Raw genomic sequence first — 25,547 nt, 5'->3', positions numbered from 1 at the left:
TCACAAATATATATATATATATATATATATATATATATATTTACATTTGATAAATATCATTATTTAAGATTCAAATTGAATCTTTTATATAATAATCTTAATATCATTCGTTATTATATTATAGCAAGACTATATGACAATATATTTCTCAATACATTTTAATTATATTTATGTTTTCTGATTTTTATTTAATTCCGTAGTGAAAATTCAAGAGGTTATAAAGCAGGATTTACAACAAAACAATCGAGTAAATCATAATGGAGAAATAGATGAAGAAATTTTAATCGCAAATCGTATGAAATTGGCGCAAAAATTAAATAATCAAAAGAAAAAAATTGATAAGCAGTAAGTTTTAGATCTCGCATTATAATATTTAAGAATAAGATGGATAAAATAGTTATATTTCACAGAAAAAGCCAAAAAATTGAAAAAGCTGGCAAGAAACCTCGTGTTTGGGAATTAGGTGGGACCATTAAAGATCTTGCTGCTTTAGAACGCACCAAAGATAAACCAGAAGAGAGTGGTGATTATGTTGCGGCTGATAAAACGGTGATAACAATTGATTAAATTTAAAAGTTTTTGAATTATTTTTTTATAATCAAAATGTATAATTTCTTTTTTTTTTTTTATAAAATAATCTTTACAGTTAGTAGGTAAAATGAAAGGTAGTATTCGCGACATAATAGTTGAAAGTGATTCCGAAGATGAGTCCGACGAAGAAATGGAGAATTCTAAACCACAAATGCAAAAGAAAACCAATAGTATGTTTTCAATGTTTAAGAGTTTGGTCGGTAATAAATGTTTGAAACACGAGGATATGGCTCCGGTTCTCGATAAATTGAAAGATCATTTGATTTCAAAGAACGTAGCAGCTGATATTGCTAAAAAGTTATGCGATTCCGTCGGTGTAAAACTCGAAGGAAAAATACTTGGTACGTTCGATAGCGTGACTAGTACCGTAAAAGTGACTTTGACCGATGCATTAGTGCAAATATTATCTCCAAAAAGGCGCGTAGATATTTTACGAGACGCAATGGAAGCAAAGAATAATCATAGACCTTACGTTATGACTTTCTGCGGCGTGAATGGAGTGGGAAAATCAACAAATTTAGCGAAAATTTGTTTCTGGCTCATAGAGAATAATTTCCGTGTGCTTATCGCAGCGTGTGATACATTCAGGTATCACATCTCTATTATTATTAAATTATTAATCTTCCATCAATTTTTCATTTTAATATATAACATTATAAATATTTTTCCATCGCATATGTTGGAATAATTGATTTTAGAGCTGGTGCAGTTGAACAACTAAGAACGCATATGCGTCATTTAAATGCTCTTCATCCACCGGAAAAACATGGAAATCAATCTATGGTTCAATTGTACGAAAAAGGTTATGGAAAAGATGCTGCCGGTATTGCTATGGAAGCGATACGTTTTGCCAAAGATTCGAAAATCGACGTAGTTTTGGTGGATACTGCAGGCAGAATGCAAGATAACGAACCTTTGATGAGAGCTTTGGCCAAATTAATCAAAGTAAACGAACCAGATGTGGTGCTTTTCGTTGGCGAAGCTCTTGTTGGAAACGAAGCTGTTGATCAATTGGTGAAGTTTAATCAAGCATTAGCAGATCATAGTCAATCTTCCAATCCTCATATCATTGATGGCATCGTATTAACTAAATTTGATACAATTGATGATAAGGTGAATGTATAGAATGTATAGAAAAAAATATATTAAAATCGATCTATAATGATATATATTATCGTTATATCGTTGTATCGCATATTTTGTTTTCAGGTAGGCGCAGCAATTTCTATGACGTATATTACCGGACAACCTATCGTTTTCGTTGGAACAGGACAAACTTATACAGATTTAAAGTCATTAAACGCCAAAGCCGTGGTACACGCATTAATGAAATAATTGTTGATTTAGTAACAAGTAACAAGAGACGATATCTTATTAAAAGATAAGAAAAGAAAAATAATTAAAATTTGAATCGATTGTTATAGACAAATTCAAAAAACGAATTATTATTCTCTTTATTATTATTATTATTATTATTACATACAAAAAAATTTAGCAAGAATAACATATTATCATATTTAAAGTTTAAAAAATTATTCTTGATCTATCCATCTTTTGTAAAAAGTTCTTTTAACATTCTAGACGATTCGGTGAATAAGATTGTACAATTTCTCTTTACAAGTAATTTAACGATAAATTTACAGAGTTTTATAAAAAAGAAAAAATATATATATATACATATATATATATATATATATATATATACATAAAATATGAATAAAAAATGAGAAAAAAGTTGGATATTGTATTATTGTTGAATTTTTCGCTTTTTTTTCTATATATATTCTGCTTGAAAATAATTATTTTATTTCATATGTTTCGTTTTCTATAATATTGATTTTTCTCTCTTTTAATGTATCTAACTGCTACCTGTTGAATGCATAAAGAATTTCGCATGCAACAATTATTTCGATAAATATGCGTTTAATATTACAACGTTTAATATAATCGTTTAATAAATTATACAAGTTTTTTTCAAGGTTCAAAAATTACAATATCTTTTTCTTTTTCATTCTCGTGCACATCTAATACTTTTGCCGCTGTTGATTGAACAAGAATCCGTCTTACATGTGACCCATTGGTAATTGGTCGTTACTACAACTGTTGCTTTCTTTAATTTTTGATCCTTGCAAAGATTCCTCTTCCAATTCCCAATGAGCTTCATCATCAAATTTTTGCTCTTCGGAAATGGAACCACAGATTAATACACGCATGATTAAACCTACGTAACAATTTATCCATTTATCTCGATACGATATTGTTGCAATCCGAAAATAAGATATTGCATAAATTTACATTTCCAAATGTGTATTTCTTTCTAAGAAAAAAAAAAAAAAAAAAAAAAATGGAAAAAGAAAGGGGAAGTTTTTATAAAATGGGCCGCAAATTTTTTTTTTTTTAAAAAAAAAAAAAAAAAAAAAAAAATGGAAAAAGAAAGGAGAAGATTTTATAAAATGTGACGCAAATTTATTTTTTTTCCACTCTAATAATAAGTAGAAATTGACGAAAAATTATGCAATTTATTTGAAAATCTTATCGAATGATCGAAAAAAAAAAATGATTACCCGTTACTAATCCAGAGATGATAGCGATTCCTAATGTAATTACGAGAGCCAATAATTGATAAGCAGCTTGCTGTCCAGCTGTCCTGTTCAATCCGGCAGATATACCATAATTGTCCCTCATTTCGGCCAACTTTGTTTCAGAATTTGGTGCCCGCGCCGGAAAGATCTAACGACAAACAATAAGAGATAAATTTATAATAAAACGATGATTACAAAATGATACACAAAAGATCGGTCATAATTTTTAATTAAACTTGTAATGAAGTTTTTTTTTCATATTTTAATTCGAATATTCGATATTTTCATCGAAATCGATTCAATGACATTGAAAATACGTTCATATATTTGTATGTATGATCGAGATAAAATTAATCGCTATGATATTTATTCGTTATGGTCTCGCGAAATCAAAAATGTCGATTGACGATTAATCTTGAGTTACGAAATAGAAGTTTACATACCTTGTAAAGGGAATAATCGTAAGAGGCTTCAGTGGCAAGGGCAGCCATCAATGCGCCGAAAATGCCACCCAGAATACCGGGCATCCCGTGCAGATTATGCACTCCACAAGTATCGTGAATCTTCAGATGCTTTTGGATCAGTGGCTAAAAAAAGAAGCGAAAAATAATTGCTATAAAAAAATTTCATTTAATTGAATTGAAAGAAGAATGAAAAAAGTAATTTTTGAATTTTTGTTCTCTTTTAACATCCCCGATAGAATATATTTTAATTTGACGTTTCTATTTTTAAGTACACTAAACATACGCTATGGTGTTTCGTGAGTCGTTCACGCAATAGCGATCTGCCGAAAGTCGGAGTTTCGTAAGGAGAGGATTGTGCGGTTAGTAATTCGTTTTGACGCGAATCCTTTGAATTAATGACGTATCCACAAACCTGAGAGCTACACGGTAGAGTGAATCTACCGCGACGAGTCTTGGAACTAGGTTTGTTTCGTATAATCTCGTCGAGTATTTTGGATCTAAACCAAATACGAATTTATCTCTTCCAAGTGAGCTACTTATTCATCCTCTGGATTCTCTGGAAGTTAAACGATAAAATTCCTTCGGCTAGTAGAGTCAAGCAGGAAGAAAGTAGACCCGTCCGACTCTTCGATAAATGATACACGAGCATTCTCATAATGGACAAAAACTCTGATTTTCCGAGTGAATTATCACTGTCGGTATGAAAAGATTTCATTTTATAAAAAGGAATGTATGTACGTGTAATGTACCGCTCGAATTCGGCTAATCTAAAAGTTTTTTTTAAAATAAATTGATTTCAAATAATAAACGATACGCATTTATCGCTGACGATTGATATTACAAGAAGCACAAGGAAAAAATTTGAAATCGTGAAAAAATCGACGATTTAATCTCCGCATTCGATCCCGTCATCCGTGTAAAATTTTTTGCATCGCGAAAAAGTAAAAATCGGAAAAAGCCGGAAGAAAATATATAAGTATATAAAGAATATAGAATTACGAGTCATAGAAGACGATTTATCGCGAACGAATCGTATGGATGATCAAAAAAACTTTTGACCAAAGTTTTTTCCGTTTTATCGTTTTATTTCAACGAATCGCTAAATCATTTATTCGCTCTGTGAGAAGAAGAAATTATAGAAGACGAAAAGAAAATGTTTAAGAATACATTCTATTGTCAGACTGTTGGAAGATATCATTACTGATTTAACGAATGTTATTTTTTTCCCTTTTGGACGGAAAAGACTCGTGATGCGATAACTGCGCATTTATAACGAAGGATGAATAAAAAGGATGAAATTACCGTGATATATTTGTAGCCAAGCACGCTGAGTAATCCAGCCAGAGCGCCTACGACCAGAGTACCGACCGGTTGGCACATCATGCCTGTGTGTTTATTTAGAAAATGTCGACCGGTTAGACGCATAGACGAGATATCGTACAATGTAAATCTCCGATTAATTAGATCGTCTCGTACCTGCTGCGGTGCCGATAGCTACACCGCCGGCCAACGTTGAGTTCTGTATATGCACCATGTTGAATTTACTATCCTTGGAGACCAGGGCAGAGGTCGCGAATGCGATCACACAGCTGGCCGAGATGGAGAGAAGGGTGTTTATAATGGCCCTTTGCTGATCGTCTCCTTCGAGAGCGGCACTGTTGAACGATGGCCAGAACAACCACAGGAATATCGTACCTGTCGGGACAAACCAAGTCTTCTCCACCGTTTATTCTCTTTGCTTCTCTCGCGAACACGTGTAACGTGTAAATATTATTTGCTCTTTGCGTTTCGATCGTCGTCGTACCGATATTTCAATTTATCGGATCTCGGAACGAGAAATGTATTCGAGAAAGTTGCTTCCAATTGAATTTCAATAACGAATCTTAGATCTTCGCTTCATCGAAAATTTTATTATATTTTTCTTCCCAAAATTTATCATCTTTTTTTTCAATATTTCTAGGCTATAAATAAAACAGAGATCTAAGAACGAAAGGACACACGTATATAACTTATAAGCGAGCATATAAGTAAATGGGAATTTTTAATTCGATTCATTACATATACATATATATAGAGAGAATGAAAAATTCAATTTTCTTATATTATTCATTATAATACAGATTATATTGTGTTGTATATAAAAAATGTAAATTGTTTTTATGCTATTTATTTATACACAAGTATAAATAAATTATAAAAATTTTCCCTATTTACGTATATTCCTGCTGTTGTATAGATATTCGTTTCGCGTAAACATTTCGTTAAGATACGAGTTAAAATTTTGCAAATTAGAAGAAGAAAGAACAAACCAATCATGGCAAAAATATCGGAATTGTAAGATGGTCCTTCGAGATGATGCTCCTTAGGTTTCTCCTTCATCCCGAATACGAAACTAATTGCAAGTCCAAAATATGCTCCGAATGCATGGACAAACATGCTGTCACCAGCATCGACGGTCTACGAAAAATTGTATCATAAAACGTAATAAGACAATTATTCTAACATGAATCTTTATGATATAACGTATCCATTCATATTAATTACCTATTAACTTATTATTTATAACGTCTATTTCTTTTTTATTGATTTATTAAATTGATTACAATTAATTGTAATTTTTATTATTGTAGATATTACGTGTACGCTCGATCCATCGATCGAAAAAGAATATTGAAAATTAAAACATTATTTTTTTTTCCTATTGACGATTGCTTCGAATTTTTAGATATAATTCAAACACATTTCTAAAATAAAGGGAAGAATTCTTGTTCGTTTTAATTTTTGCGTTTATTTTATAACAATGATATTTTTATCTTATAAATCTTAAGATGCGATTCAACAACTTGTGCAAATCAAGAAATAGAATTCAAAATAAAATCGATGATATCTCTACTTACTTAATATCCGATAAATTAAATTTTTGAATTTCGATTCTCAGAATTATGATATTAAAAAGAATATGTAAGTATTTTGTATTCATTGTCCTCGATATCTCGTCAATTGTGTTATAAAGATTAAAAACTTGTTCGATCTAACGTAATATAATATTTACTTTGGAATAGTTTTAAATCAATCAAAAACTTTTCCCTTTGTTTTTTTTCTTTTTTTTTTTCATCTGTTTTCATTTCATGAAAAATTTAAAATTCTATCCCGTTCGATTTCTGCACCTCGCTCATCGTTCAATTTCGAACGTTTGTTTTCAGCGATGCCCGAAAATCGAGCGTGATAAACAGTTTTTTGCCTTCGAGGAAGAAGACGTAAACTTACCATCAGCAGATGCTCACCCACGTACTTGTTCACGGTGAACATGATCAGTTCAACGATGCCCATGAACACGAGTTGCATATAGGTCGTCTTACCGAGAAGAGCACCCATGGATATCAACGGTGTGGCAACTGCAACATCCGCGCTGAGCAGACTGAAAATGACCACGTGAGTCGATCGATATGCCTCGATATGCGTTTATCGTTATTAACCGGTTATGAGTTTACTAACTCGAAAATTAGAATTCGTAACATGGATTCGCGTTTTCGACTAGCTATCTAGGAACAGCTTATTGAATCGATTAATCGTAAGTATAATATTTATATTTTTCTCGTTCGTTTGACTTCGCTACATACGAATTTATTATTTTATCGTTCCTTTTTTTTTTGTTTTTTTTAATATTTTCAACAATTTTTAATCGTTCACTCTTCTTCTATGAAAAATATTATTATATTTGATCATGATATCCCGTGTAAAAGTTATCGCGATCGATACTTATCGAGCGACGATTCTTTTATTTTTCAAAACGTATTTCTTAACATATTTTTTTTGGTTGGTTTTTGATGGTTGTTTAATAATAAAATCGATCGATGAGAAAAACTTTTGTTTAAGATTTTAAAATTTTGAGATGTAAGTATAAAAATACGTATATTTTTAGTAATAATTAATTAATTTTCAATATTTGCGTTTTCGAGCAAACTCTTACATATATTATAAATTAAAAGCAAGTTGAATCTTCCGCGAGATGGTGATGATAATTTATATTTTGATTGTATATATTATATATGTCGTATAGAATTTTATATAGATATTTTTATATAAAACAAATAAATATATCAAATAATGTAATATAAAATTTTAAAAAATCATCTTTCGTCAAATTATATTCCCTTGATGTAAAATTGTAAATTCGGGCATAAAAATTTTTACCACCGTCAGACATTTTATATTTTTGTATTAAGAGAATACTCGTGAAGAGATAGTGAACGAGAAACTTTTTCAAAATTTACAATTCATTTTATCCAACTACTTATCTAACTATTTTTTCTTTTCAGATTGTTATGAAAATTCATTTTCGATATCATTATCTATCTATTTGTAAAAAGGGAAAACCAATTACCATTTATCGTTTTATCGCTCACTGGTTCAAACAATCCTGTTGAATTAGGAAAAAGTAATTGAATCGTCTAATTTACGAGGTTTGCTATTAAAATATTTAGATTCTATCAGTTTTAGGACAAAAGTTTCCGTTTAATTATTTCAACGAAACGCTTCGTCAACTATATTCGTTGGAGAAAGTTTTCGATGGAATTAATCGTGTAATCGCCAATTTACGAGATCACCCGATTTCTAAAATAATCATCTCATATTACTTATTCGAAAAGTTGAAATTTTCAAACATGATTCTTTGTTTTTGAAGAATTAATACTTTATTAAGAAATTATTAAGAAGTTAATATAGCATAGTCTTTTCGACTTTTTTTTTTTACAAATCAGTTTTTTGGACAAACAAATTTATCGCATGTTTAACTTTTTGCCAATAGAAATATCAGAAATTGAACGATGAGTTGTTTTATATCGTAAAATTATTTTTCGTTATGGTTAAACGGTTGTACGACGCATAATTACGCAAATAAAGAAATTATTATCCTACCTATTCAATGACAAGTAAGATTTGTTATCTTTCTGAATGTGTGTCACTCCTTCGCAGATGATGGCAACTTGGACGAGAATGGCGCCTAGAAGGAAGGTGAGTCCGACAGCGCTCTGTCCGTATCTCCTTAGAAACGTCATCAGGAAGCCGAATCCGATCCAGATCATCACGTGGACATCTTGATACACTGAACCGTTTTAACGGTGGCCCGAAATCGCACGTACGCACAAAGGGAGAAGAGAGAAAGCTGTTTGTAAGAGCGCATGCATGACTCGCGTGCGGTTAATCGGCTTGCTCGTTTATTCGACCGAGATCAGTGTTAATCGCTTGTTAATCGATCGGTTTTATAATTATGGCTCCGATTCGAATCGGAACTTTATTTCGCGAAACGAATAATCCAATTGTATAAACGCATTTGTCCTTTAAACAATAATCGTTCGAAACGAATCTGAAATGAGTTTGTATTTGTAATATCGTTCGCTCTTTTTTTTTCCGATTATAATATATATATTTTAATATAATTATTTTATTATATATTATTTTTATTACAGATAGATAATTCTCGATGCAATTTTAAACATTTGTACTATGAATTTATTTGCTTTTGTTTTCCCTTTCTTTCGAATTTTTCGTTCGAAAACAAAACTATTAGTGAGAAATTTGAATAAACGTTTTATCATTTCTAATATGTCTTTGTATCTAGGAAAGAGATTCAGCATGGATAGATAGTCACTCGTCGTCGATACTTTAGTATAATTTTTATGATAAAAATTCGATTCCTTTCTAGTGCATTGCTTTATCTCGTGACAAGAGAGAGAGAGAGAGAGAAAAAGAGAGACAAATTGTAACTCCTCGCCAATGAACATTCTAATCGATCTCTTTAGTTGAATTTTCACCCGTTAGCGAAATTAAGCGGAAATAGATGAAACGCGAAAAACGGTTGGATCAGGAGACGACGCATCGGTCGTTCTTTTATCAAACATGTTCGTAAATCATTGGAAAAGCTATAGACGTCTTAGAATTTGGCCTGAAACAGATAATTGACGCTTCGCTCCGAGACTCATCCATCACCTAGTGTCACTGGTTCAACGTGAATGCATAATAACCGGAAAATCGGGCTGATCCGGGTCACCGTTTTTGCGGGCAAAACGGAGATAGCGGGCCGATAACGATTGGTGATGGGATTTCTCTCGTCGACGATGCGAGAAAATTAACTCGTTCGAGGAAATAAAGTTTCGAATCGAACGAATCGATTCGAAATGTAGTATGTTTAATATACGTAACCATCGGCAATTAATAATATTCTCTTTATACATTCTGTGTTCTCATCTCTTGAATCGAATAAGAATTTCTTCCATCGATCCAGGAGTTCGCGACTAAATGATAAATTTATTTATAATATAGGTATCGCAACATTGCTCCTCGATAATTTATTTATTATATAATGATAATTGATGATCGAGGAGTTAAAAATTCAAGTAGAATAGTTTATAATTTTATAATTTCAGATAGAAGTTTTTTTTCGAGCATCATTCGAACTCGAAAAAATAATAAGTACACATAAGTAATTAAAAAATACTGCATTTTTGTACATATATAAATTATTATTAGTGAAATAAGTACGAATAAATATCGATAAAGAAGTATTTTTAAAATTAAACGAAAAGTTGAGAGAAAGATTCATTTTTTTTATATAATATTTGCGTGAAAATGAAAGATTTATTGCGAATCTCTCTCTAGAAAAAAAGAAAAATATAAAATGAAATACAAAATGGGAAAGAAAAAAAATCTATGTCGCGAAAAGCTATTGACTTCATTCGAAATTATTCGATCAGTGTCCATATTTTATGTTGTCGTCACTTTTATTTCGAAGAGATAGAGGAACAAAGAAAAAAAGAGAGAGAGAAAAGATTTGATAATTGTTGATTTTTTGATTGTTCACATCTATCAATCGATAATTTTTGAAAAGGAAAGAATCAATAACGATAAAGTTGCAGCGAAATCGTATTAACCGATTTTAAAAGATAATTGATAACGGTAACATGACTCGATTGAATATTTAAGATTCACCGATTATCGAATTATTTATTCAAAAGTTGCCCGATTTCCACATTTTTTTCTTGAAAATTTCATCGATAAAAAAAACTTAAAACACAAAGATATTTGATAGATATTTATTTATTTTAAGTTTTTTTTTGAGCATTTTTTTTATTATTTCGATCTTTGATCGTAAAATATTTTAAATGATTTTAAAATACATAAAAAAGAAAAATAAAATATAATATAATTTATTTCGCAACAACTTATTTACTTGTACTTATTTACAACAACTATTACTAAAACAATAATGTACATTTAGATTTTCGTATCGTTTGCAGATACGATTTCTCCTTAACAGTTACGATTACCATAAAAAGGAAATTTGGTCGTGAAAACCGATTTCCACGAGAAAACGCGAACCCGACTGAAAATTTATAATCTTTGAGGAGCAACGAGATTAGGGGGGAGCGACAATTATGCCACTGGCTGCAAAACTGGTTTTGTAATCTACGCCAAGTATCACTTTGAAATTCAGATTCCACCGGTTAAAGTGTTGAACATGTGTTCATTCGCGTTGTTCCACCTTGAAAATTTGCGAGACATCGCATTTCTGTTACATTTGCGAATGTAATGCTTTACCGTTATTATCGTTCGATTATCGACGAATTTTACATCAATTTTTCACTTTTACGACAATATTTTATTATTCGTTATCATACTCTGATTACAGATTTGTGGTGCAACAAGCGACAACAAAGATCTCGAAGCGAACGATTCCATACGATGTTGTAGAGGAATTAATTTCATAAAGAAAGAATTTGCTTTAAATTTTAAAATAACACGGCATGTTTCGCTCCTAGACGACCTTAGAAATTTCACCTTTTTGTTCCTCTAAAGACTTAGTTATCTTAAGAAACCTCTTTTTCTCTACGAATTCCCATTTCAACGACTAGACCAGACCTTAGTTTCATAGAATATTCGCCGATTCTTTAGCAATACGTTCAATTTTCACAGCTTTTATGAAGCTTGCAATTCTTTCGAATTAACGAATATATTTCGATAAAATAAACAATTTTTATCAGATACATTTCTATGGATTATCATATATAAATGATAATCTAATTATTTATCCAGGAATCTCGATTTGAAATTAAAAGATATTTATAAGTGTTGACGAGATATTATGAGATATCGTTTCTGAAATACGGCCAAATAGAATTTTGATTATGGACCGAGCAACATCTTATTCCAGTTATAGATTCGATAAAAATATTCCATAGATAACGAAAATTATTATTTCTATCGCGAAAAAGAAAGTGAACAATCGTGAAGAGATCAATTCGTAGAAATGACAATGCAATGCAATCTCTTAGAGCATAACGCAAGCTGTATTTTACCAAGAGGTTTTTGATGTAGCTACACTATTTTAATATACGTAAGTAAATAAGTACTTTATCCTAGCACGTCATCTCTTTGCATCCTTCCTCAGGTATACGCGAATTTCCTGAAATATACATATATTACGCACGCATATATATATATATCTATCTGTCTCCCCATCTTTCGACTGCTCATTTTTCTCGGATTCTTTTGTTATCCAACGTTCTTTATAGAGGTTGACGAGGAAATTTGCAAAGGAATGAAGGAAAATGTGTAGTTTGGCTTCAATTTGCAAAGATGAAAAAGAATAAAAAGACAAAGAAGAGGAGGCAAAGAAGGGGATGAAAATAAAGAAAGAAAGGAGAGAAGAGAAACGTAAAATGAAAAATAAAGGAATATAGAATGATAAGAAAAGGGAGAGAAAGAGAGAGAGAGAGAATGAAACGAATTTGTGAACAGAAAAAAAGAGAAGAGAAAAGAAACGAAAAGGAGAAATTAGAATCGTAGAAAAGCATAAGAATAAAGATTAAAACTAAGCTAAAGAAGAAAATAAAAAAATTAATAAAATCGAACTCGTGCGTGAACTAGTGATCGAATAAGTCACAAAGTGGGAAGAAAGTAGAATATTTTCGATTCTTTTTCTTCTTTAATCTTTTGCGATTTTAAATTACTTGATCCTACTTGATCATTTGCTTATTTCGAATGTAAACGTTTTCGCGCTAAATTTGATGCAAAAAATACATAGCGAATAGATATGATCCCATCCGATCGAGGAAAAAAAATGAAGGAAGAAGAAAGAAGATAAATGGAAGCGTAGTGTTTCGAAATTACGAAACGGTGATAAGATAATATGATAAGATAAAAGATTTTTCCGAGGAAAGAATGGAGAAAGGAGAAAATATATCGTAAGAGAGATTTAAAAAAACTTGGGAAAAGAAGAAAGAGCGAGAAGATAGAGGTGGAAGATGAAGAAGGGTGAAAAAGAAGGAGGTCCCCGTTGAAAAAGATCGAGTCTACTAAGAACTTACGTGTGTACGTGACCGGTAAAGAAGTCGGTTTTCCATTTAGATGAGGCGAGTAGCTGTTCTGCCTGTTACTGGCGTCCGCCTCGAGGGCGTAATCGAACGTGGCCAAAAAACCGCAGAGAAGGAAACTTTGAACGAAGAGGAGCACGATCGCGTGCGATAAGCTCCTCGTTGTCATGCGTTCGTCCATCGTGTATTCCGTTTCTCCTCGCGAAAAAGTTTATTTTTCGCCAAATTATTCAACGCTCCCTCTCTCTTTCTTCGTCACCTCGCCACAGCCTTGATTTTTCCTTTCTCCGAATCGAATCTCTCCTCCTTCCTCTCCAACTCCTCATATAGAGCGATTTTTCCTCCCTCTTTTTTAATTTTCTTTCAAAATCGATCGAAATTGGAAAGCGAATGTTTGTCGCGAATACTCAAACTGCTAATTCAATTGGTGTTTTCGATTTTTTTCGATAAAAGGAGACAAAATTTTCTTATTTTTCACGATTCTGGATTCTCGTTACGTTCGAACGACTTATCTCTCTCTTTTTTTCTCTCTTTCAAGTATATATGTACGTCTTTCTTCTATCCATTAGTTTTGAGCGTAAAAAAATATAGGATATAAAATATAAACGAATGGAAAGGTTGAAAAGAAGAAAAAGAAGAAAACGAAGAGAAAAGAATCTATCTTTCTCCGAATCTGATTATAGAGGAGGAATTGTAACTCGTACAACACGATTCGCGTGATTCTGGGTGGTATACGATGCACGTCGAGCTACCGTGAACATTTTTTTCGAAATCGATGCGATCTTTGAAGGAACGAAAAGATCAAACCTTTGATCTTTTGATCTCGTATTTTCACGCATATCGCCTATTTATTCTACCGAGTGACTAAACATTCTAACGAATTCGAACGAATTGTTGGAACGATAGAAGAAAAGACGAGTCGTTTCGTTTTTCATTTTTATTTCTGATTTAATAGGAGGAATAAGTTTGGTCGATTTGCGATTCTTTTATATAAATAAATATGTTTTAATAAATATTCGATCTTTATAATTATTATTTTTCGCATCGATAATTATTATTTTTTATTTAACGCGATTTCTCAAATTTGAAAACGAATTTCGATACTTGAATTGATTGAATTTTTGATAATCTTTTTTGCTTTGATCGCATCACGTATCGAATATAGACAATTATTTATATTCATTTTCGATGAAGACACATTAGAAATTTTAATAACTGATAAATTGTTTAAAAAATTTATCATTCGATCTATACTGATATATGTCGAATATATGTCGTTGTAACAAATTGATTTATTTAAAATATTGTCTCTAATTTAAACGTTTCACGTACAATATTACTCAAAAACGTTTGATTAAATTTTTATATTTAAATTTCATTAGACTTTGACTTTCATCTCTCTTTACATTTAAATTCTTTAAGCGATAAAGTGTCCAATGATTCAAGTTGATCTCGAATAAGCGTTCCAGCATCAAAGAACGAATGAAATTTTAAAAATTTGATTCGAAACGAAAAAGAAACAAATTACGTATAACGTTGGAATTAGCGTTTTTTATGAAAGAAGATTTTAAGCTCGTTACGTGAATTTAACACTCTGCATAGTTGCACTTTCTCAAAGTATGCGAGAGTCGAGAAGTCATAAATCTCTATATCAAAATCGACCGATTACGGCTCGTTTTTTATTAGGCAAAGTAAGGACAAATCTTTCCGTATTTCATTTCTCATGGGGCGAGTATAAATATAGAATTAAGTAAATTCGTTACTCACTCGGATAAACTAGTAACGGGTTTGTATCCGGCTTCTTGATGTGTTTCCGTCCGTGTTCGCCTGAAAGTTTAATTATTCCTTTGGTTGTATGCACGCTCGATGTTGGGCAAATTTTATGAATTCCACGAGATCATGCCAGAGAATATCTTTTCTCCTTTTATTCTCATCTCGCTGAAAATCGGAAACGTTCTTCTCTTCCTTCCCGGTTCCTCCAATCTTTTGTTCTTCGATTTAACCTCGAAATTTGACCATGCCAAAATGGAACGCAAACGAATATTTTTCCTTTCGCTTTTACTCGCGAAATTTTACAATTTTCACTCCTATTATAGTTTCGATATAGAAATAAAGTAGGTAAAGGAAAATACTCCATTTTTTTCATTTATTTCGTTTTTCTTTCTTTTCTCTTTTTCTAATCGTTTCGTCGTACATCTTGTAATTTGTTTAAAATTAGATAATAATGGATCAATAACGAGGAAAATAGGAAGGAATGATATTTTTTTTCTCCCGCAATTTTTTTCTTATTGATTTATTCGTTTATCGAGATAATAAGTATTTTATACTTGTGAAACGTTCGATCGAATATTTATAATACCAATTTTTATCAATTATTGCTATGATAAATTATTGAAAAAATCAATTTTGAAAAAAATGGATGTTCCTTCATGAAAAAAAAAAAAGTATTGACAGGATTTTGGTAATTTTAAAGTTCGATGAGTTCACGTGGTGTAAGTATCTAAACATATACCGACCTGTGCGATTTTTTAGTAAATTAACGTTCGCTTCTGGTCCATATGTCATCAATGCGCCCATTACTATAATTAGGACGATTTGGATGAAGAATAGCTGGTATACTTGTTGCTTTCCGCTTGAGAAAAACATTCCCTGTAGTGAAAGAAAGAAGAAGGAAATGAATAAAACTCGGATAAAAATGTTTATCCGTTTTTCGTTTTATTATTATTTATTTAATTTTCAGATAAAATATTATAAATGATTCGATTTAAAAATCATGATATTTTATTATCGCAACATAAATACGCTTAAAATAGACGAAACAAAAAGATAGAGCGGATAATTATTGGAAAGTTTGAGAATCAAGAGATAGAATAGAAAAACCATTTTAATCCGTTTATAAAGATAATATTTGTAAGACAAATCGTATGAGTAAAGTGGAAGAGAAGAGAGAGAGAGATTTAATGAGATGATATGATAACATTAAAGATAAAAATCTCGCAACGCTATGATTTTGTCTATGATTTTGTTACCTTATACTTTGTCACTTAATCGATTTTATCATGTTACACTTCAAAGAAAAAACGTGACAAACAGAAACGTTGCACGATTCAATTATGAAATATAATTTCATATATATATTTATAATTTAGTCATGACGAATATTGATATTTTTCAAATGTTCGAAAGAATAGTTTATCTCTAGAAACAGAATCGATTAAACAAAATATGGCTTTGGATAAAGTTAATTTAATTTTGTTTCGAATCGCATTTTATGGGAAATAGCGAGTGAGCATGCAAAAATATAATAATATAATTAGATTAAGCATAATTTATTATGTAAAAATATCCACGTTATATGTAAAAAACATGATTGGATAAAAGATCCATGCATAACGATATCAAATGATTTGAACTGTACCTTTCCCATTTTGATCTAGATAATCTTGTAACTTTTGACTAATTAGAGAAAATCCGTTTGTCCTTTTACTTTCTCGATCATCACGTTATATCTTTTCGATGAGAATAAAATTGTATGCTTTTAAATCGTGTTTCTTGAGATTATCTTAATTCGAACGACGATAAAAGAATGATCGTAGTGGAGCAAACATCGATGAAACCATGACCATAACGATCGCTGAAAAAAAAATCAATTCTCGTATATTCTTCTATAATTTGTATGATTTTTTATACTCTCTGGTTACATTTCCACTTTTGTTTTTGATAAACAGTTTTTATATACTCGAATTAACGCGAATAATTAATCATCTGTTGATAATTAATCATCACATTTATCTGCGTCTATTTTTTTGAAAAATAAAAACACAGAAACATTCGTTTCGCGATACGATTGGTGCGAGTAGAAATTAAACATAGAACGGATATCTCGATATATCGGCTCGTTCGCGATATCGCTTATCCTTTTATACGATGAACGATTCAATTACATCGCGATTGATCCTGATTGACCTCGTCGTTTAAATCTCCCCAACGGATATAAGGTCTATCCCCTTATTCAACACGATTGAAGCTTGAACCGTGTTGCAAAAATAATATATAACTACATGTATGTAGAGTATAGTGGTTTTTTAATATAGTTTAGTATTTTTGTTAGAGAATCCAATCGAAAAAGACGTTTTTTATCCATAATTTTCTAATCCAAGATTAATCAAGTTTTTATGTATGTATATTTAAAAAAAGATTTCAAAAAATTTAATGCTACGATTAATTAGAAATAATGTTGAATTTGACGTGGACCTTTTATTATTTTCATATAATATTGTTTAACTTGAAATTTACTATTGTAATTTATTATCTAAAATTTTATTTGAAAATTAGTGTTAAATTGATCTATTAAATATCTCTCTATTAATTTGTTTTACAATTTAATAAAATGAATTTTTAGAATAATGAAGCTAATACAGTGTATATAGCATGTATATAAACGTAAACATGTTTATTTATGTATATTTTTTATTTTTTAAATATATAATAGATAAAATTTAAAAAATTTTTTTTAAATTTTAATTAATTGGTAATTATTTCTAATTTGAATAATTTTTATATTAAATTAATTACGATAATTTATTCTTATTATATTTTTAATCGGGAAGATTAATTATTGGAAGACTTCGATATATAGAAATCTACAGTTAAAGAATAAAATATTATAGTTTAATTTTCGCGCACTAAAGCAAATAGAAAATAATAGCATTTTAGCCAATCAAAAAGCCGCTAAAACTTGACAGCGAAACGAATCAGTGCGCATCATTGTGCGCATGTCGTCAGTCTACAGTTGAAAAGTGTAGTGATAGGACTCGTTTCATAGGTAATAGTGCGTAATTATGCAAAATTTATATTGTATAAAATATTCTATTATGGTTAATTGAACCTGATTTAAGTAACATCTGTTTGTTTACTCATTATTATATCAAAATTAAATATATTTGTGACAGATTATCGTTTGATTGAACCATTAAAATGGATGGCATGTAACACATGTTTTTGCACACATATGATGATAATTGAAAGATAATTCGATGATTTTCATGTAAATGTAAGATTTTGTTTATTTTAATACATATATAATAATAGGTACTTAATTCTAAAATTTTTTTGTCTTTTTATTCACGAAAAAATGAAACTAAATAATTTACAGAAGATACATACATATTTCTCATATATTTCTCTTCTAATTATTATCCATGTTTAACTCGCGTATCATTTCTGTATTTGTTTTGATTTTACGCTCATTGATATGTTTTGATTTATCGAATTGTGGAATAGTTTGTAATTCGATACAGTACGTGTCATTCTGTAATCGAAATTCGCGACGATTAGACGCTTTGCTTTAGGTGTGTGACTAGTTTATTATATAATATTTATTTGATACTTATTTTTTTATTTTTTATATTATTGTTTCATTTATACATATTTGTTCGATTTAATATAATTATATTTGATCATTATTAATTTTTTTGAAGAATAATTCGATTAATTTTTTTTATTTGCGTATTTGATCATTAGAATTAATATTGATTCGTTATTATTTTTTAAAATATGATACGAATTGTTGTTTTATTTTAATAAAATCGGTTTAATTTTATATATTTTATACATTTATTTTAAATTTTTTCCGTAGATATGTAACTGATTACTGAGATTACTTTAAGCGGGAAAAGAATTTTCAATATGGATGCCATGATGACAATTCACAAAGGAGAAATAAAGTTTAAATTCTTGTATCGAAGAAAGAAGTATATGTAAGTATTTGTATATTTTATTTTGAATTATTATTTATATAGTAATATATAGTAATATATTATATAGTAATATATTATATAGTAATATGTAGTATAATTTTTATGTAATTCATAATTATTATGCTATATATTGAAAATATCAAGATGATAGTAGAAAATATTTTAATATAAATAATCCATGATTTATTATATAAAACTTGAAAAAATTCTCGAATATTTTTAATAAGTTATATAATGTGCACAAGATGTTATTAATAATAATATCTTTTTTAACAAATATTTGAGAGAAAAAAGAAAAAAAATATGAAAACATATTGTTTTCTTTTCTACATCCCCCTTTCTCTATTTATATAATTTTATTTCCAGATTATATTGTGATCACGTGCAATGCGGTCAGTAGATTCAGTGTTTGTTTCGTAATAGTATTTTTAAATATTTTCGAGCACAATATATAGTTTTAAGTAAATTTAATTGTAATAAATATACGCGAAATTAAAGTCAGTGCTCATTCGCCGGTAAAAGAACGTATTAAGTTAATTTTTTTATTATTTTTCTATTTTAAATATATTCGTCTTTGGTAGAGTATACAATCAATATTTGTGTAAAGAGAATAAAAGTGATTTTGTTGCGCAACCATTATAAATTTGAAGATTTGCAAAAGAAGAATATAATAAAAGAGAATTTACTTGAAAATAAATAAATTTTTATGCAAAAGAAGAGCAGATGGGACGTGTCGTCGTTATCAGGATAAATTTCCAATTTGCAACAATCTTCAAAAAGGTAAGACAAAAATCATTATTATTTAATATCATTGTATAATTAATATCAGTTTATAAGAAATAATATGAAAATAATTGGCTGCGATTATATTTTTCGTTAATAGAAATTTTATTTATATATGAAGTAAATAAAGTATATAAAGTAATGAGTAATATTCTCAGGATTTTAGTTTTCAATGTTAGAAAGTATATAAGTACAAATTTTTTCTTTCTATTTTTTGAAATATCATAAGATATTACATGTATATTATTTCTTTGAATTTTTATTATATAAAAAAACGAATCGATACATCAATATTCTACGTTATTTTAATTTTTTTAAATCCTTTCTTTCAAACGTCATACGTAGAAGATGTATTCGATGTTAAAAGAGTCAAGTTTCTCTGATGTAAAAACACAATCGATAATTCTTGTTATTTTAACTTTTTTTAAAATCTTTTATATAAAAGAAAAAAAATAGAAAAAGTAATAAAACGGAGAATAAAACATAAAATAAAATAAAATGGGAATAAAATCGCGGAGAAATATTTTTCGGAATTTAAAGAACGATAAAACGATCTTTTTTTGTTCTCTTTTTATTTTTTTTAATTCTTTACGTTTCTGTTTCAAATCGCATGATATTGTTTTCATTGGAGAGCAACGAATAAAAGGGGAAATCAATCGGCGATTGTTATTCCGCGATTAACTCGTAACTACAACGGTCGATTCTTCGTCGAATTCGAAAAGCAATTTCTTATTGACGATGCAAAAAGCGTCACGCGATTGTCAACGAAATCGGGATCAAATGCATTAGAAATGAAACTATGCCTGAACGATACCGTTTATATAATTTTATACGAAATAACAAAACGAGACGGCAACTTTTTTTTCAAAAATTGCGTATGTATTTATTTAATCTTTATCAATTTAATTTTTCTTTTTTTTTTTTACCAAATTATCAATCGAATAATAAATTTAGAAGAACAAGTGAAAATAAGTAATATCTATTTATAAGTAATATAATTTTTCTTTAAAGTAAAATGAAAATTTGCATCATTGGAATTCCTATTATTTCTGTACGTATGCATTTTATATATGTACAGACGATTTTAATAACGCTCAGGAAAGGAATTTTGGAATAAATGCTATCCTCTTTTATTGTTCGTATAATACGAAGAGAAAAGAAAAAGAAGAATAAAAATGAATGGAAAAAAAAATAAGAAAAATAAAAGTTATCGATATTCGTACGAAAGAATGTTCTCGAATTGAATGGAAAATTGACTGAAGAGAGTGAAAAAAACTTGTGCCGATTTCGAGCCGCCGGAAAAATATGGGGCTCGTAATTCAAACTTTTACTCAAAACATTCTCTTTTCTCGCGCATTTTGTTTTTCCCCTATATCGTTTCTTTCTTTTTTAAATCAAATATAAAAATCAATACTCGAGAAAAATAGATATGGCGTTACGGAACGAACGAATAACATGGTCGTGAATTAACTAAGAATTCTGTGAATGAGAAAATATTAAAAATATCAGAAAAGTTTGGAAAGAAAGTTGGAACGGCCGATTCTTGAGAGAAAGTTTAGATGTTTCATTCGAGAGAGCAAAATATGGGATTTAATTTTTAGAAAAGTCTGAGTTAATTAAACTGAGGGAAAAATGAGGAAGATAGAGGATTGGCCGATTCGCGTGGCTAACAAATTGATAACGCATGGACGAAACAAGGAAGTTTCCCTCTATCCCAATGGTGGTCGTGTTTCTCTTTGGCGAAAGGAGAGCAGAGTTGATTTGCGAGCAGTACAATTATTTCCACGCGGAAAACTCGGCCGGTGGAATGGGTTCTCGATGGAAACAGAAGCAAATCACCCCTGCAAACATTGCAGAGGATTATACGGAAGCTGGTTTCATAAATTATGCGATTTATCTTACAAAGGGGGAGGGGGAGGGGGCTTTTTTTAGAATAACGACGAGCTCGGCTAACTAACTAGCTTACTTGTACCCTTTCGTCTTTATTTTTTCCTCGTCCCTATTTTCTCGCCAGCGTATGGCTATTCCAGGTGTTGGGGAAGGGGGAACATAGACGAAAATCAATTTGCCACGAACCTCTGCCTCGCGTACACTTCTTTGCCCACACGGCGAACAAATCGAATTTCCTTTTCATCGAACAGCCCTGAACTCGTTTAAATGATTCGATTTCTCTTCATTTCTTCTTTCTTTGATCATTTTCGCTTTTATCATTCTGTTTATTCTTACACGATCGATTATTTTCATTTATCCCAGATTTTATCTCAGTTTATACGATTAATTTACCAAAAAAGCGCAAATATTTCGCTTGTATCTATCTAAAATCTATATAGTTATATAGAGTGTAATATGACAAAGTGGAAAAATATCCTTTGAAAAATTGATTCGATCGATCTATCCTACCTCTGCTAAGTTTCTATCCTTTTGACGAAACGAATCACGCGATAACGATTGTCCAACTTCGAACCTTATTTCTTGTCCGGTAACGATCGGTTCTCTCTAAGAGCCACCGTGTTTTCAACACGATTTCCACGCACAAAACACTATAGTTGTCCATCGAGAACACCCGACAAGTTTATATAAACTCTGTGAATTGGCAACAATTGGTCCCTTTACATAATTCCACGCTGTCGACGATACGAAGGCATGGTCTAACTCTCCAGAAATAGGCAACTATACGGATCCCACGAAGATGCGAGAATTTCTCAAGTTGAAACGTGAAACCACTCGGTCGACTCGTATCATCGTCGACAATTAGCCGAACTAATTGAAAGTGTACCGTCCGAGAATGAGGATTTATTCGTGTCCAGTCCTCTGAAACGATTACGTTAATGATGTTTGCGGCAAAATATTTCATCGCGTATTACGTCGCGACGGGATGAGAAGGAGGGGGAAAGTCGATCAGATTGCGAACAACAACAGATTGTGGAAATGCAATTAATTGATATTCCGTGAAATCGAACGATTCGTTGCTTTTCTCAAATCGTTTTCAAACATCTATAAATTTCTTTGGTAAAATATTTCATCGCCAATTACGCGTTCTTACGATTTATGATTTTTCGAATCATTTTTAAACGATTTATTCATACAAATATACCTAATGGTTAACTAATATTTTGATATATTATCGTCGATTGATTCGTTTATATTGAATCGCATTTTAAGTCTAGAGGAACACTCATGGATGAAATGGTCATCGATAGATTTTGGTCAAACAATAACAAATTTTTATAGTTTATTAGTTAATTATTTATTACTCTTTGATCTATCATTTTCATTATGTTATATTCTTTCTTTTTTGTTTCTTTTCTCTATTTTGTTCGTTCAATTGACAAAAAATTAACAATTTTCCTACATATTCAAATTCTCATCAATAATTTTATATATATATTTCAATTTCAATTCGTTGTTTCATAAATATTATTCGTTCATTCACTCGATTATATAAATATTGTACGAAATTGATTTTGCAAACAAAATGATTCGAGTATGTAATTTGTTCATTATATTTATAAATGTATATGTCGCGTAATTTTCCTACGTAATTTATAAAATAGCACGTTCTTTCGATAAATTTTTATTCTTCTTTTTTACGTATGATTTATCGTTCGATTAATTCGATTAGTCAGAAAAATAATAATTCGTTTCATGATTCAAATTTGTTTATCTTATATCCTTTTTATAGAATTATTCTTCCAAACATTTTTAATATCAATTTTCGTCTCTTTATTCTTTTTCCCCTTTTGTTATTTATAAAATTTCATATTTCTTACGAGAAAATCAATTTTCCTTCGCTTTAGCCGATCGCATTGCTATCGCGTCTATATTTTTCTTCGTCGAACCGCGAATTTATATTTCGATCAATTTCTTCTAAAATTTTTATTCCAAATTTTTAAATAACAACGATAATTTATTTCTCTTAAAATTTTTAATTTTAAAAAAAAGATTCGAGTATCCGTATTACGATCGTGTAATAATTTTCTCAATTTTTGAATGGACGTTTGTCGAGAGAAGGAAAGGAAATTAATGAAATTCTTAGCGATACGGAATATATTTTTTTAAAACGTTTTTCTAAATGCTTCTCTAAATTAGAAATAAGCGAATCACAAAAGAATTCTTCTCCGTTTCGTTCGTTGCGAGTTATTCCCGTATCAAGAATAATGACGAATGAAATCAAATACGATTTACGATACTACTTCGTTTCATCGAATCGAAAAAAGAAATCGAAAGTTAAAATGCCTATATCGTAAAACTACTATAAGATTTCGTTTAATTTCCACTATTGCAGAGTAGGCGAAATTATTGTAATCGCGATAAAGCGATGGTTCAAAGTATCGACTGTTATTTTTTGACGCGTTCCATTATTCCAATTGGTCGAAATTGAAATTTCAGTAAGTTTATGGTAAATTTATCGAACGTAACGCGAGATCTTTAACCCCATTATTCGTGGACCAGAGTGTGCACGCATCCGAGCTTCGGAGATTAAGTGAAACCAGACTCGCGAAAGCATCAACACACGGAATGTCGGTTGTAAATTACACCGAGTTAAGTGCACAAGCGGAGCTAAAGCCTCGGTAATTGGTCCGCATTTACAGATTCGATTTAATTTATCCCGGTTTCGTATCGATCTCTCCTCTGCTCAATTAACGATACATACGACTATAATACGACTCGAAACTAATCGTATCGAACTCTCGATCGAAAGAAGATATTTTTCATATCCTGGACCATTTCCAATCATCGTAAAATTTCATACGATTCCCTTTGATTAATATTTTATTCGATTACAATATTATTCCGAAATAAGCGAGTATCGTCTGGCTCGAAATACACATCGTTACTGTGTGTATTTGTTTGTGATCGAAATCGGTGGCAAAGTCGCGAAATCCGTGAAAACGAGAAGCTTACGCTTACGTTATGATCAATTTTAATATCCGTTTCGAATCGTTTAACGACCGTTACCTCGTATCGTTCGAGAAAAAAGGCAAATCGAATAACAGAAATCTGATCCGTAACAAGCGTTCGAGCGATATGTTTATTTTGGAACAATATTCTAATTGAACACAATTAAAATGGAAGAATTGATTTGATCGAGAATCGTTCTTTCACTTATTTTTTTCTATGAAACGAAAAACAAGCCGCGATATCGTTAGTACACGAAGATACTTTATATATATTATATTTATAATCTACTTACAGGAACGTCCTACTTACGTCCGTGTCTCTGTAGAAAAGCTTCGAACGATGAAGTCCTAATACGACTTGTAATAATTTATGTTGCCGTTCCTCTCGTGTTTTTTTCTGTTTTTTTTTCTTGTCGCGTTTAACCCGACACACCCGGTGCACACCGATTAAATATATTTTTTTTGGAAAGTATAATTAATCGCGAAACTATCTCAAGCAAATATTAATAAATTTTCAACCACCTTATTTTTCACAAACTGGTCGATCGATTATTTTTGTGATCGTACATCGAAAAATTGGAAAAAATGTAACGAACACGGATGACACGAAATGTGGTCTGGTTGCTCGCTCGAAGACGAACAAGTTAAAACTCGAGAAACAAATAAGTAGTCGTTCAATGTCGACGCGGATGACACGCGATCGATTTGCGTTGAGACACGAATCGATGGAAATTGTGTACATACCGAGACGATTATGTTAAAATAAAGACGGCGTAACGAAAAAAATCGCGATCGTAACAACAAGTCAATTATTGAATCTAACGCACTGTCAATTGCTAAAATAAAGACAAACCAAGGTGCTAAAATAAGGACGACATAATGGAAAGAATCACGATCGTAGCAGGAATCGATTATTGGATTTACTTTGTTCTAACGTGTTGTTAATTATATATATATATTTTTTATTTTATAACTATTGTAGAACTAAAAGATGAAATAAAACTTTGATCGAACAGAGTATAAAGAGCGACGAAACGTCGAAAGTGAAAGATAAATGTTGAGAAAAGAGAAATCGATTGCGTCCTTCTTTTTCGAC

At 30.6% G+C, this 25,547-nt stretch overlaps 2 protein-coding genes and 1 long non-coding RNA gene across 10 annotated transcripts in view; 2 read left to right on the top strand and 1 right to left on the bottom strand.

Moving 5' to 3' along the window:
- LOC102674813 (signal recognition particle receptor subunit alpha homolog) overlaps window positions 1-6,979 on the top strand; it is an 8,330-nt gene extending 1,351 nt beyond the window's left edge. Inside the window, exons 3-7 of one of the 2 annotated variants that reach the window (XM_031513125.1) lie at window positions 201-345; window positions 411-549; window positions 647-1,179; window positions 1,290-1,704; window positions 6,841-6,979. In XM_031513125.1, coding sequence (XP_031368985.1) covers window positions 201-345; window positions 411-549; window positions 647-1,179; window positions 1,290-1,704; window positions 6,841-6,942 — 1,334 coding nt within the window. In that variant the 3' untranslated portion in view covers window positions 6,943-6,979. Of the gene's footprint in view, window positions 1-200; window positions 346-410; window positions 550-646; window positions 1,180-1,289; window positions 1,705-1,800; window positions 2,249-6,840 lie in introns of those variants that run through there. The other variant, XM_006608525.2, reaches the window with a different exon arrangement.
- On the bottom strand, window positions 2,526-25,108 carry LOC102674987 (ammonium transporter Rh type B). 6 transcript variants are annotated; one of them, XM_006608527.2, is made up of 12 exons: window positions 21,951-22,163; window positions 16,427-16,642; window positions 15,525-15,657; window positions 14,776-14,835; window positions 8,555-8,741; window positions 6,905-7,055; window positions 5,947-6,094; window positions 5,114-5,332; window positions 4,940-5,022; window positions 3,617-3,760; window positions 3,156-3,321; window positions 2,526-2,812 (listed from the first exon to the last, which is right to left on the bottom strand). In XM_006608527.2, exons 2-12 carry the CDS (start codon window positions 16,433-16,435, stop codon window positions 2,655-2,657), a joined length of 1,458 nt encoding a protein of 485 aa, XP_006608590.1. In that variant the 5' UTR covers window positions 16,436-16,642; window positions 21,951-22,163; the 3' UTR covers window positions 2,526-2,654. The 6 variants fall into 6 exon arrangements, with proteins under 6 accessions (XP_006608590.1, XP_031369000.1, XP_006608593.1 ...); XM_031513140.1 differs by having other exon boundaries at window positions 8,555-8,732; XM_031513136.1 differs by lacking the exon at window positions 21,951-22,163 and adding an exon at window positions 16,710-16,725 and having other exon boundaries at window positions 2,530-2,812.
- LOC102675574 lies at window positions 17,678-19,347 on the top strand. Of its 2 annotated transcripts, none has more exons than XR_004151281.1 (4): window positions 17,678-17,833; window positions 17,961-18,061; window positions 18,647-18,767; window positions 19,134-19,347. It is a non-coding gene; the product is annotated as an uncharacterized LOC102675574 (long non-coding RNA). The 2 variants fall into 2 exon arrangements; XR_420690.2 differs by having other exon boundaries at window positions 17,678-17,839.
- Window positions 25,109-25,547: the final 439 nt, after the last annotated feature.

The sequence above is a fragment of the Apis dorsata genome, unplaced genomic scaffold (genome assembly GCF_000469605.1).
Source record: "Apis dorsata unplaced genomic scaffold, Apis dorsata 1.3 scaffold_39, whole genome shotgun sequence".
Lineage (NCBI taxonomy): Eukaryota > Metazoa > Arthropoda > Insecta > Hymenoptera > Apidae > Apis > Apis dorsata.
The sequence above is the reverse complement of the archived record's forward strand: the minus strand, read 5'-3'. Positions and strand labels throughout refer to the sequence as shown.

Bases quoted from the DNA above. Each gene is read 5' to 3' on its own strand.
- LOC102674987 (XM_006608527.2), bottom strand. The intron at 8,742-14,775 runs GTGAGTAACGAA...AAAACGGTTCAG, and splicing joins CCCGTTACTAGTTTATCCGA to TGTATCAAGATGTCCACGTG. The intron at 2,813-3,155 runs GTAATCATTTTT...ATTGTTACGTAG, and splicing joins CATCTCTGGATTAGTAACGG to GTTTAATCATGCGTGTATTA.